This window comes from Cannabis sativa, chromosome 1 (genome assembly GCF_029168945.1).
Source record: "Cannabis sativa cultivar Pink pepper isolate KNU-18-1 chromosome 1, ASM2916894v1, whole genome shotgun sequence".
Classification (NCBI taxonomy): domain Eukaryota; kingdom Viridiplantae; phylum Streptophyta; class Magnoliopsida; order Rosales; family Cannabaceae; genus Cannabis; species Cannabis sativa.
In genome coordinates this window covers 38860507-38874946 of record NC_083601.1, presented here as the reverse complement: position 1 = coordinate 38874946, position 14440 = coordinate 38860507, and the positions used below count along the sequence as shown (strand labels likewise).

At 30.2% G+C, this 14440-nt stretch overlaps 2 protein-coding genes across 2 annotated transcripts; both read right to left on the bottom strand.

Moving 5' to 3' along the window:
• Window positions 1–2900: 2900 nt before the first annotated feature.
• Window positions 2901–5523, bottom strand: LOC115704518 (protein neprosin). The gene is made up of 5 exons (XM_030631721.2): window positions 5133–5523; window positions 4876–5031; window positions 3767–3814; window positions 3548–3694; window positions 2901–3445 (listed from the first exon to the last, which is right to left on the bottom strand). The coding sequence occupies exons 1-5, from the start codon at window positions 5388–5390 to the stop codon at window positions 3059–3061; spliced, it is 996 nt and encodes a 331-aa protein (XP_030487581.2). The 5' UTR covers window positions 5391–5523; the 3' UTR covers window positions 2901–3058.
• A 2791-nt stretch (window positions 5524–8314) lies between these two features.
• Window positions 8315–10579, bottom strand: LOC115704516 (protein neprosin-like). The gene is made up of 5 exons (XM_061109608.1): window positions 10436–10579; window positions 10154–10267; window positions 9343–9546; window positions 9048–9209; window positions 8315–8506 (listed from the first exon to the last, which is right to left on the bottom strand). The coding sequence occupies exons 1-5, from the start codon at window positions 10577–10579 to the stop codon at window positions 8345–8347; spliced, it is 786 nt and encodes a 261-aa protein (XP_060965591.1). The 3' UTR covers window positions 8315–8344.
• Between the last annotated feature and the right edge of the window lie 3861 nt (window positions 10580–14440).

The window sequence follows — 14440 nt, the reverse complement described above, 5'->3', positions numbered from 1 at the left end:
GATGGTCGGACCTTGGGGGTCGATGGTCGGACCTTGGGGTCCGATGGGTCCGATTGGTCGGACCCCAAGGTCCGACCATCGGGCCGTGGTTTTTTTTTTTTTTTTTTTTTTTTTCAGATTTCAGAGAGAGAGGTCCGATGGTCGGACCTTGGGGTCCGATGGATCCGATTGGTCGGTCGGACCCCAAGGTCCGACCATCCGCTGTGGGTTTTTTTTTTTTTTTTTTCGAGAGGGTCAGGGTTGAGCGTTCGGCCGGCGTTCAGTTCGACGAAGGAATGCTCGGGCTCGGGGTCGGGGTTGAGAGGGTTGGTTCGTTGAGTGATGGTTCGGTTGGCTGCGTTTTTGAGAGAGGGGGTTCGGCTGAGAGAGATGAAGAGAGAGAGGAAGAGAGAGGCTGATTCAAATGAGGGGGGTAGTTTAGGAAAATTAGAAAAGTGGTCATACATAACCAAATTTTATAAAAATGGATTCAGAGAAAAAATTATAGGTATTAGTTAGTATATTAATTCAAATTTCCCTAACAATAATAATAGAATATGTTACAATCTATATCTTTGGATTTTTTTAGATAAAGATTATGTATATTTGTGTTGATTGTTATTGAATTATTATATTTCTATGACTCAATTCGGACCCATCCGTAGTCGGTACTTATATACCAAATTGATTTTGATGATCACATTATTGTCGAGAAAAATATGCTAAAGTCAGATATCGATCGATCGATTATCATATATCTTTCATCAAATAGTCAATAAGACAATAATGGGTATTAGAAATCATAGCTATATATATAAAGAGGGTGAGTAAATTGGGAACCTGTTGACTTTGAACCAAAATGTATGGGACTAAAAATGTCCCAATTAACACGATAAAGGGATTCACGATAAATCAAATAATTAGAACAATTCATGAAAAAAGGTCTCATATGTCACTTGTATACCTAAAAGCACTCTCTCTTCTCATGTCACTTGTATTAAATTGCTTATATCATATGAATCTAATCCTTACCTTATCGACAAATCAAAGATTATTAATATGTACCCTTCTCTAATTTTGTGACATCAAATATTGACATTCATTTTCACTAAGGAGTTGTTGGTCTTGTTTTTCTATCTTATTGAATCGTCTCTTTAACTTGACTTAAATAGTATAATATTATCTGCTTTGAGTTTAATTCTTCACATATTTATTTTTGAGATATTCTTAAAATATCTCATACTAATAGAGTAGTGTTGATTCTTATATATCCATAATCATTTTTATTTTTAATCAATATATAAAATTTTGATTGCACACACCCAACAAAAATAAAGATGATTGTCATCATTTTTCTTCCATATGTAACTATATATTTTTTTTAAAAAAATGTGATGTATTTGCAGAAGGAGAAACAAATGCTAAGGGTCTGATTGGTTTCTAATTTGAATCCAATCTTTTAAATTTGAAAACATAAAATCTGTGGGCCCCATGTAAATCATTGATTGGTACCCTATTTTTGAAAATAAAATTCAAATTCAGATTCTAATTTATAAAAGTAAAAATGAAAACACCAAAATAGAGTTTTCTTTGTTTTGAGATACTCTATCCAAAAACTCTAAAAACATTTTCTCTCTTCTCCATCAGCTGCCGCCTCCTTCTCCATCCACTGCAACGCCTCCTTCTCCATCAGCTGCTACACGCCTCCTTCTCATCTTCTTCTTCTTCGATTCTCACAGTGATCTACTCCGAAATACAAGGTATACTCTTCTTCTTCTCATCTTCTTTTTAGGTGTATAGAGAGAGAGAGAGAGAAATCTCACGGTTTTTTTTTTTACATAATTTGGCTATTTTTTATGAAATTCATTTACCAGAATTGCATGTTCTGTATTGAAAGTAGTAGAATTGGTATATAAAAGAAAAATCAATTTGTCAATAAACATATGTATTATAAGTTCATGAACAGATAATATTTTTTAAAAGAAAAAATTTATAAGTTTTTAATATATGATTCTATAAAGTAGGAAACATGTCTCATTAAATTTTATTAATCCACTTCTAACAATAAAAAAATAGGGAAATTCGAGGTTTAGAATTAAGTTAGAGTGGCCGCTTCTTTCTATGATTTTGTTGTTGGTTGTATCATGATGTTGCTTCGTAAACAAAAAGTATAAGAATTACTTATAATTTGTTGGATGATATGGCATCGCTGGAATACTATGGTTCATGAGCATCATCTTCTTAAGGATGAAATGGTAGGGCCTTGGGCTTCAAATTATCTAATTATGCATTATCACGAGGTCCAATTTCATGGCCTTAATAGTGATTTGGCATTGATTATTGTGCCTTTGGGGATGGTGTTGTCTATGGAAATTCAGTTGGAGCAATTCAATCTGTGATCTTGGATGCTGGTGTTTGAGCAGAAGCAGGAGCGATGAGACTTGGGGTTGTGTTGTCTCATGCCAATGGATTTTGTTCTCAATGTCTACTCTTTTGATTAGCAATTTTGAACCCCTTGTTCCTAAAGCGGCTGCTTTACTCTCTAACTCTGTCTTCAAATAGGTTATCATTATGTGAAGATATTCTCGTTTGGTGTAAAGTGTGGGTTGTAAAAAATAAATTTTTCTGAGTATGATATTGTGGTTTATGATATTTTTTGTGTGAGATTCTTTTTTCTCTATTACATTATTTCATTGTAAGCGGGTTAATAATATTGCTAATGCTCATTCGCTTGCATAACTAATTTTCTCTCCTGAGTTACCGTGTGTTTGGTGGTTGGGATTGCCTAATTGTTTAGCGTGATGTGTGTCTTTTGTTTGAATGGTTTGCTAGAAGAAGTGCCTTATTATAATATTGATGAACTTTCTTTTAAAAAAATACATCTTCTGTACTTCACATAGTTGAGAATTGAGATGAGAGGATTATTAGTAAGTACATCAAAACTTTATTCTTTTCAAACTTATCAAATAAAAATATTCAGAAGATTATATATACAAGCTATAATAATGTAATCAAAACACAATAAAATAATATATAATTGATATATTATGATGATGATCTTTAATTAATAATTAATTAATTAAGTTGGACATTTGTCAGAATAGCCAGGACCACCATAGAAGAAATGAGTGCCTAAAGCACCACTCTTGTCATCTGCTACTTTGACATCGTAGCAAGAAGGCTTGGTAGCATAAGGGGTGAGTTTCTCAGGATCTTTGTAGAGTTTAGAAGCATCAATGTACTGTATGTTACTAAAATAGCTTGCTTTACCAAAGCCTTCGTCAGGAAAATGACCACTCCCCATTTGAGTACTCGAGTGATGACCATCAGCCCCGTTGTTAATAATTTCTCCACCCCAACTCAACATCTCCGCACCATTAACCCCTAGCGTCTTGAATAAGGAGTTGGGCCAATAACCTATTGGATTATTCCCATATTTCAGCCACCATTCTCCATTCTCCGTGTGCTGCATGCATTATATATATGTATACATGATCAAATAATATTAAATCAATATATTATTATATCTATGTGTTTATTTATAATATATATATTTATACATATATACCTGGTCTATGACAATAGTTATGATTTTTTGCTTCCCGTTATAGGTGGAAAGAGGTCTTAGTAGAGCTCCTAGAGCAATTTTCCTGCTTACTTGAACAAAACCGGGGCAATGAAGATTGTAACAACCTGTGCTTCTATACCCATCACTCTGATATATAGAGTCACACGATCAAAATTTAGATATAATTAAATACCTATACATATATATATAATAACTTACTGTCCAGTAAATGAAGAATCGTGTTCTTGGATCATGACGATAACCAGCCTGCAAGGAAGCCCAAAATAATTGAAAACGTTTTTACACCTTAACATAATTAAGTTAGGGAAATTTGATTTTCTATACTTAAAAGTTTTCAAATTTTTTTTTTGAACCAATACATTTTATACTATGAAAAATATGCCTACTTTACCTAAATCCCAAAATTACCCCTCTCAAAATCCCACACCCATCAGCCCTCTCTCTCGCCTCTCTTTCTTTCTTTCTCTCTTTCTCTCGGTGCCGCACCCACAGACCCACGGCAGACCACCCACGCCGTCAACGCCCACACCTTCAAATGCACCACCACGGCTCACCTCCACCACCCACCCACTGTACTGCCCCCTCTCACTCTCTTCGTCTCTCTCTCTCTCGAACAGAAAAAAAAAAAAAAAACATATGGTCCGATGGTCGGACCACATGGTCCGATGGGGTACGACCAATCGGACCCATCGGACCATGTGGTCCGACCACCATGTCCATCTCTCTTCGTTTTCCTTAAAAAAAAAATATATATATATATATATATATATATATGGTTCGATGGTCGGACCACATGGTCCGATGGGTCCGATTGGTCGGACCCCATCAGACCATGTGGTCCGACCATCGGACCATATGTTTTTTTTTTTTTTTTTTTTTTCCTGTTCGAGAGAGAGAGAGACGAAGAGAGTGAGAGGGGGCAGTACAGTGGGTGGGTGATGGAGGTGAGCCGTGGTGGTGCATTTGAAGGTGCGGGCGGTGAAATGGTTTGAGTGTTGACGGCGTGGGTGGTCTGCCGTGGGTCTGTGGGTGCGGCACCGAGAGAAAGAGAGAAAGAAAGAAAGAGAGGCGAAAGAGAGAGAGGGCTGATGGGTGTGGGATTTTGAGAGGGGTAATTTTGGGATTTAGGTAAAGTAGGCATATTTTTCATAGTATAAAATGTATTGATTCAAAAAAAAATTTTGAAAACTTTTAAGTATAGAAAATCAAATTTCCCTTAAGTTATTATTATTGTCTAGGGGCATGTACACATGAATATATGAAATTCAAGAGTAGTACATATATATATAGTGGAGTAGATCACTTACAATCCAACCGGCTTCTATAGCATTAAGTTGTTCATGTTGAGATGAGGTAACCCAAATTTGAGAAACACTCATTGTTCCATTTGAATCTGGATTCCATACGTTGATATTTGTTTTTGTTCCAAAGAATGGACCACCTAACATCGATACTTGAGCATACTACATAGATGCCACACCAAAAAGAACTATACAATAATTTCTATATTTATATAATATTAATTATCACAACACAAGGCATGGAGATAATTAATTAATGGTACCTCATGACCTGGAGTCGTTTCAGTAGCTATGGCGAGGCTCCTATTAGGGTGAGTTATATAATGAGATTGAAAATGGGAGGTTTTTGGACCATACTTAGAAGATATTGTTGGTATCCGAACTATGGGAACTGTTCCCACTGGGCATTCTCCATTCTTACGCCATCCCTGTAACGCTTTTAGTGCATCATCTTTTTCTCCCAATTTTAATTGATTTATTTGAATTGAACTTGGCTGTATATATACATACAAAATATGCATTATATTCTAATCTTAGCTAGGTTCTACCATAAACTACTGAACCCACCAGGGCCGACCCTATATATATATTTTGGCAAAAATAAAAATTTGACTCACTGCAAAATATATTTAATAATTTGGGTATTTTTTTTTTATTATTTTATCAATAATTTATTTTTTCAAAATTGGGTCTGAGCGGTGACTAATAAGCTGGTCCTGAAATTGAAAACCACATAATGTATATATATTAATTGACAAAACTATAGAAATTAAGAAAAAACCTGTAAGGTGTGGTTCTTGAGAAGAGGATGATCAAAAGCAGGTTGTTTGTATATATCAACACAATCGATCACGTCACCATCATCACTCTGCCAATATATATGTGAAAGAAAATTACAATAATGACAAAAGAGCGTGTTCAATATTTTCACTCGTATTTCAACTAACATCAATTGTTAAAAAAGTCACACAATTTTTAATTGATTTTGGCTGTATATAACTGAATGAGAACAAATTTTAAGAATGATATATCTCTAATTAATTTTATATGTGAAAAGATGATAATAAACATGATATTGGAAATTAAAAGAAAAAGAGATTAATTGTAAACATAATGGAGAAAAAGGTTACAACCTCTATGGTTTTGATCGTTCCCTTAAGCTTGCCTAACTCTGAACTATGTAATCTTCTTCCATATGCAATTTCAATATTTGGAATGAATACATAACATAAAATTACCAAAGCGAGTATGTTACTCGTAACCATGGTTCTAACAATATTTTGGAAACTCATAATTATATTTGTGTTGTACGTGAACATATGCAAAAAATAAGATTAAGCATATGGCTTGTACACACGATCCCTATATATGTACGTTGTACGTATATATACACACATAATTTTCGTTCCTTTTCTTTCAATATTCATAATTATATACATATAATTAAGATATCGTTTTAAAAAAATATCGTTTATTCATATTTTCCATACATATTGTTTGAAAAATAAATATATATATTTCCATGATATATAAGTAGATAAGCTTATATTTATTAGTATAAATATATATATCTTTCGAAACCGTAGATGTAAAAAAGTTAAAATCTATCTGGAAAAGTAACCATAATACGTTAGAAAGATAAATTAAGTGGAATTCCAGAAAAAGTTTCCTAAAGACATGCTGCTACGCGATAAAATTTTAATTTTTTTATTATTTAATTATAATTAGCTAAATTTTTACGAAAAAATCAATAAATTTTGTATTAAAAAATTTATTTATTTCTATAATTAAAGTAATGAGAATTAAATATATATAATATATACTAAATTCTGATGAAATATTTGGAAAAAGAGTTTCTACTATATATATTGTAATATCTACGTACGATAGATATGTACTGTAGAGGCAAAAATCTTGCTATCAAATCTGTTCATTGAGTGATGTTTTCACTTGCAATGTAAATTGGAGTTAAATATATCTATCTCTATATATTTATTCCCTATTTATTAATATAATCGACCAAATTAATCCTATAGCACTTATATATTTTGACGTTTGACTTTTGTGACACTGTGTTATTGATTTAATTTTTATTATTTGATCAAGACAATAATTATCGTTACGAATCTTGCAATACTATCTGATTTTTTCTTTTTACTTTTCAAGAACAGTGAGTATATAAATGGCAGCAAATTAAGAGTATATATGATCACGATATAATATTAAAGATTTTACGATCCATTGTTGATCAGCTTTTAGAGGAGTACTAGTAATTCTTGATGATTTGCTTTTCGATCGATTTGGAATTAAATTAAAATTTTGGAGATTTGGCACAATTAATTTCACATGCCGTATGGATCTTATGCCAAATTAATTCAATCGGGTTCCAAAAACTAAATCAGTAATCTCCAGAAGGTCCAACGCAGATCATAAAATTCCATCTTCATAAATATTAATTGTTATCACAAAATTACGATTGGTTTTTACTATTACTAACAGATTAATTTTTGCTTGGACTGGGATTTAGTCCTTGTGGATCCCCTGTCGGGAAATTAAGTAAGTTTTTTCTCTCTCCCTCTTTCTATTCGTTCTTAAAGACGGGGTTTACTATATTTTTAAAGAATTTCCATCAAAAAAATAGAAATAAATTGAAATTATTAACGAAATCAAAATTTTAATTTCTTTCCTTTCAGAAAGAATAAATTAATTAATTCCATTATTTATTTTGGTTTCAAAAAGTTTGTAATTGATGTTTCCTCAAACTTTGTTTGGTGGTTCGATATTATTATTATTATTATTTTTTTTTTGTATTTCCGACCTTGAAATTGAAACAGAGTCTTCTTATGAGGAAAATCTTATTGCTATATCGATGATCACCCATTTTCTTTCTTTTTTTTTTTTTAAAAAAAAAAATAGTAATTAAGTGTATTACAATAATATAAGAGTTCATCAAGTAGTGATCATGGTAAACTAAACTTATTCTATAAATGTAAAAACAAAAAAAGATGATATATTAAATTAATCCATTATTAGAGACATTTGTCTGAATACCCAGGACCACCAAAGAAGAAATAAGTTCCTTTATCAGTAGACTTGTCTTCTCCAATTCTGACATCGTAGCATACTGGCTTGGTAGCATAAGTGGTGAGTTTTTCTGGATCTTTAAAGGTTAGGCCATTATCAGTGTACATTAAATTACTAAAATAGCTTGCTCTACCAAATCCTTCAATAGAAAAATGACCACTACCCATTTGAGTTTCCGTATGATGCCCATTCGCCCCATCGTTAAAAATTTCCCCACCCCAATTGATGGTATCGCCACCCCCACCAAGCGTCTTGAATACAGAGCTTGGCCAATAACCTATTGGTTCACTTCCAAATTCCAGCCACCATTCTCCATTCTCTTTGTGCTGAATACACAATTTAATTAGTTTGAAAGATATATATAGCTGAATGTGTAGTATAGTATAGTGTATTATATATAATATACCTGAGCTAAGCTAACTTGTATTGTGGTTTGCACCCCATTAAAGATGGAAACAGGTTGCAATATAGAACCTAAAGCAGCACTCTTGCTTACTTGTACAAATCCGGGACAATCAAGATTGTAACAACCTGTGGTTCTATACCCATCACTCTGCAGTTCAATTCAAAGTCCCACAGGAGATCAAATCTCATTAGAATATATTGCATATGTAATTAATATTATATGTATAGTTAGCTTTATTATATATGCCCAACACTAGAGATGAAGCTTATTATATATAAGTGTATATATAGAGACTTAAGTGTATAATAAAAGTATATGGGCGTCACTCATTCATGAGTATTCACATATACTGTGTTAAATTATTAATACTGTATTTTCAATAACTAATAGTTTCTTATATTATTTATTAAATTAAAATATATGGAGCTCGATATTAAATTGCACCGTTCTTCTCGTGATGCTTAGCACAATGAGCTTTTTTTTATATGTTAGGCGTGCTTTAAAAATTATATTTATATATACTTAAAGGAATAAGAGAACTCACTGTCCAATAAATGAAGAATTCTGTTTGTGTGGCATTTGGACGAACCTGTACAAGGACCCCAAATTTTGATGTAATTTTAATTAAAACTAAGTTATATTACCGGCAGAGCCATTTATAAAAATAGTGTGAAATTATTCAACTTACTATCCAACCAGCTTCTACAGTATTAATTTCAGTCTCTACTTGGCTTGATGACACAACCCAAATTTGAGCTACACTGATTGTTCCATGTGATACTGGAGTCCATACGTTAATATTGGCTTTTGCTCCAAAGTATGTTCCACCATTCATCGTCACTTCAGCATACTATACATATTTAACATATGTTATATATTTATATACATATATATATATATATATAAATAGATACAATTGTATAAACAACATCAACCACCCAAATAATTAGCATATATATATATATATATAATGGTATTGGTACCTCGTGACCAGGTGCAACAAAGTGGCTCTGATTATATCTATAGTGAGATTTGAAATGGGTTTTTCGACCATATTTAGAAGATGTTGGTGCACGAACAATGGGAATTGTTCCCTTTGGGCATTCTCCATACTTACGCCACACTTGTAATGCTTTTAGTGAATCATCGTTTTCCCCTTCTAACTGATTTATTTGAATTGAACTTGGCTGTATGCATATGTCACATATAAATGAGTTGTTCAATTAGCTAGACTCTTGCAAAAACTTGAGGCCACATATATAATAAAATATATTTATTACAAAATTCTACCAAAGCAGAACTACTTTTTTTTTTCTCTATTTTTATAGCTTAAAACTTAAATAATTTAGAGCACGTTTGGTATTGTTTTCAAAAAATTATTTTTAGAAATAAGAACAAAAAATAATTTTTGAAGTTTTTAAAACACAAGTCATATTTGGTTAGTGTTTTTTTAAAAAAATATTGACCAACAATTAATTGACTTTTAAAACAGAAAACAACATTTTGTTGTTTTCAACATTTTTGTATCTGAAAACTGTTTTAAAAAAATAAGGCCAAACAAGCTAAATTGTTTTTTTGCAAAAAAATATTTTTTTAGTTATGCTGTCAAACATGCACTTATTATGTCGAAAATATTCCTTTATTATGTCGAAAACATTTTTTTCTACGTGTCCAAAGTAGCTATTTTGTAAAAAAAAAAAAAAACAAGTGAAAGTCAATTATAATTATGATGTATATAAAACATAAATGTGTATTGAAAAGAAATATATAAATGTATCGATGATGATAAGGTGCGAAAAAAGCAAAAACCTCGATGATGTGGTTCTTGAGAAGTGGATGATCAAAAGCAGGTTGTTTGTATATATCAACACAATCAATGACTTCACCATCTTCACTCTGCCCAATTAACTACATTAGTTCTTTCTTAATTATAATTAGAAACATGTTCAAGTTCAAATAATACGATTATCGTATAATTAATTATTTGAAGTATAGAAGAAAAATAAAGTGTTTAAGCATTCCTATATAGTAATGACTGCAGGGTAAATACAAAATAACAAGGATATATATACAAACCTCAATAGTTTTGATGGTTCCCTTGCGCTTGCCTAATTCTGAACTAAGTATTAATCTTCTTCCATTTGCAAAATCAATATTTAGAATAAGAACACAACATAAAATTGTCAAGGTCAGTATATACCTCATCCTAATGACGGTCATTATTATATTTTCAAATATTTGTGTTGATGAAATATGCAAAGTGGAACGTATAAATAAAACACGGGTGGGTGTATTTATTATATATTAATACATAGGAAAATATTTAGGTAGAGTTACAAAAAAATGTCTATACATATAAATATATATTTTTTCATTTATGTCTCACTCTCATAATTAATAATAATATTAAATTAATTCTTTTTATATTATTTTTTTTTAATTATTTTATTGATATCAATATAAGGAAGGTTATTTTTCTCAAAAGAAAAAAAAAATTACTAATTAAATATATGGTACACTCCTAATAACTCTAAAATGATTTTTTTTTTTTAAAAAAAACAAAATAATAACATTGCATTGTAATTTATTATATATTTAACTAACAACTTTTTTTTTTTATTTATTTTTTTAAAAACAAGTAATTTTTCTTATATTGATATAACGAAATTATTAAAAAAAAATAATATAAAGAAAATTAATTAAATATTAATATTAAATATAAAAGTGACAGATAATGAAAAAAAAAATATCTGTATTTACATAAGTTTTTGATTCTACCTTAGTATTTTCCATATATATTGTTTTTATTAATTTTCTTTTCTTTCAATATTTATTGCTACAAATAGAGTATTCCCAAGTCCCAATTAATATGTGTATCAAGTATCAACCTTAATTCCCTATGAAAGCTAACATCATATCAGAATGAGAAGAAAGATCCCGCTATTATATATTAACAACATTAAATGTAGTATTTAGGGTTTAATATATATTTTAAAATAAAGATTCATTTAAAATATTTTTCCATCAAATAATGAGACACCACTTTCAATATCAATTGTTATATATTATTTTATTTTATTTTTTATTTTTTGAAAGAGTGATCAGAATAACAGATAAATGTGGACCAAGAATAATATCAAGCCAACAAATTAATTGTCTAGCTAAAAAGTATACAAAGTCAAAATATAAATTGTTACAAAAAAAAAAAACCACTTATATAAAACCATGTTACTCTAAAAATTTAAACAAAATAATTTGAGACCATCTATATCCAATCTAAATAAACAATTTAAGTAAACCTACAAAATAAATACACAAAGAAGAAATTAATTAACACACTAAACAAACAAAATCTTAACAAATTTTATATCAGAAAAATGTTCAATTATTTTCTTTTTTACACTTTTTTATTCAATTATTATAATTTTTTGTAATTGATTATTGATTATAATTATTTATTTGATTATTCGACCCTCGCATTTTTTTTTGCATAGGATCATCGCATTTAATAAGATTATCACTACAAAAAACTGTTACTTTTAGTGACAATCTTTTAGTCACAACATAAAATTTTTGTGACTAAATGTGACTTTTAGTCACAACAAAAAAATACTTATGACTCAAACGTAGTATTTAGTTACAAGTTGTCACTAATTTAGTTTTAATCACAACAAATATTGTGACTAAAAATACATTTAGTCACAACAAATTGTAATTTTTGTAACTAATACTTTTAGCCACGAACTTTTTAGTCACTACACAATAATGATAATTTATAATTAGCCTCAACTTTTTAATCTTTAGTCACAAATTTTGTTGTGGCTAAAAGTAAAAATTTTTATAGTGTATACATATATATTTTTTCTATTAATGTTAACCAAAATATTGCACGATAAATTCTGTATAGAAAACAAATAAAACACATATGAAGATAACATACTCTTTACAAAAAAAAATGCATAAGTGGTTATTTGGAGTCTGTTTAGCTGTATTTTTAATTTTTAGTTATCAGAATTATATTTTCAAAAGTGAGAATAGAAAATAAATTTTGTTATTTTAAAAAGGGTAAATTGCGGCATAAATATATAATGTTTCAGATTTTATAAACTTAAATACCTAATGTTTATTTTTGGAGGCAAAAATACCTAATGTTACAATTATCTTACACCGTTACTACTATTTCAGTTAACTCATAAATAAAGACACGTGGAGGGTTCAGATGCATTACATTTATTTTTATTTTATTAAAACTTAATATTTTTAATATCAGAAACTAAATGCTACTTGTTCCCAAAAAAAAATCAGTTCTCATAACAATTTTCACATAATATTTTAAAATAAAATAAATAAATGTAATGCATTTGAGCCCTCCACGTGTCTATATTTATGATAAGTTAACAGAAGTGGTAGTAACGGTGTAAGAGAAATGTAACATTAGGTATTTTTTCCTATAAAAAATAAACATTAGGTATTTAAATGTATAAAATCTGAAATATTAGATATTTATGCCGCAATTTAACGTTTTAAAATTTTAATAATATTTGACTTGGGTTTTTTAAAACTATTTTTACATTTTTTTATTTAAAAAATTAATATTCTACACCATATCATGACATGAACCCATCCAATCCCAGATTCGAACTCAGACCCCGCCTCAAATCCCGACTTGAACCTTGACCTGGACCCAGACCCGGGCTTGAGTTCGAGTTTGGTTTCAGGGTCCGGGTCAGGCCGAGGGTCGGGGTCGGGGTCCGGGTTAGGAACGGGGTCCCAGACCGGGGTTGGGGTCCGGATTCGAGTTCGGGTTTGGGTCGGGTTCGGGGTTCGAGTTCCATGGTCCGAGTCCGTGTCTGGGGTCCAGGATCTGGGGTTCAAGTTCCATGGTCTGGGTCCGTGTCCGAGATTTGAGTTCCATGGTGCGAGTATGTGAGTAAAAACGTAAAATATAATACTTAGACAAAAAAAATTATTTTTGAAAGTTGAAAACTACGTTTTGATGTCTTCTGTTTTCTAGTTTATTAAAACTTAGTTTTTAAAAAATTTAGCCAAACAATCCTATTAGTTTCCAAAAGTTGTTTTTCGTTTTAAAAACTAAAAATAATTTTTAAGTTATAAAATCAAACATCTCCTTAACTTCATATTCTCTCGACCTTGTTTTTAGGTTTTTCTTTCTGTAATTACTTGTTCCTTAAGATGACTAATGTAACTTTCCACTTCTCCTTAATGAAATTTTTGGTCATTTACTCATTTTAGTGAAAAAAAAGACAATTAATATGTATATTTTGGAATGGAAATTCATCAAATATTAATTAGGAGAACAACCCTTTTTTTTTTCCTTCTATAATATTTTATCTCATTTTTCATCATTATTTAATTTAAATCCTTTATACACTCTTAATCTTATTTGAACACAATTTTTTAAAAAAACTATTAGTTTTCCACAGATATTTTTTTTTGGCTAATTAGTAATTTTTCTCCCTGAACTTTGACATGTACTAAATCGTGCCCCCTGAACATTTTTGGCCGTTAAAAATTCTTCCCGAACTATTGAGATTGTTAAATTTAAGGACTTTTGTCTAATTTTAGTAAAAATATTTTAACATGGATGAAAGTTCAAGGGACATGATTTAACACATATCAAAGTTTGAGGGGCATGATTTGGTAGATATCAAAATCTGTGGAGCATGGTTTAGTAGATAAACAATTACTGAAACAGTAAAATTGAATGAAATTAGACAAAAGTCGTTAAATTTAACAATCTCAATAGTTCGGGGGGAATTTTTAACGGCCAAAAAAATTCAAAGGGCACGATTTACTACATGTCAAAGTTCAGGGGGAAAAATTACTAATTTCTACGTTACCAAATTATTTTTTTTTAAAAGATTAATTAATATATATATATATGGCATATATAAAAACAGAACTATTACTTCTAATATTAAAGGGATTATTTCTCAAAAACATAAAAACAACAACAAAAAAAATTACAAAAATACGGTTTCACGGAATTTTAAACGTTTTTACGATTTTTTTGATTTTATTTATAGAAAATATGGTCTTTTTATGTTGTAATATTGTTAA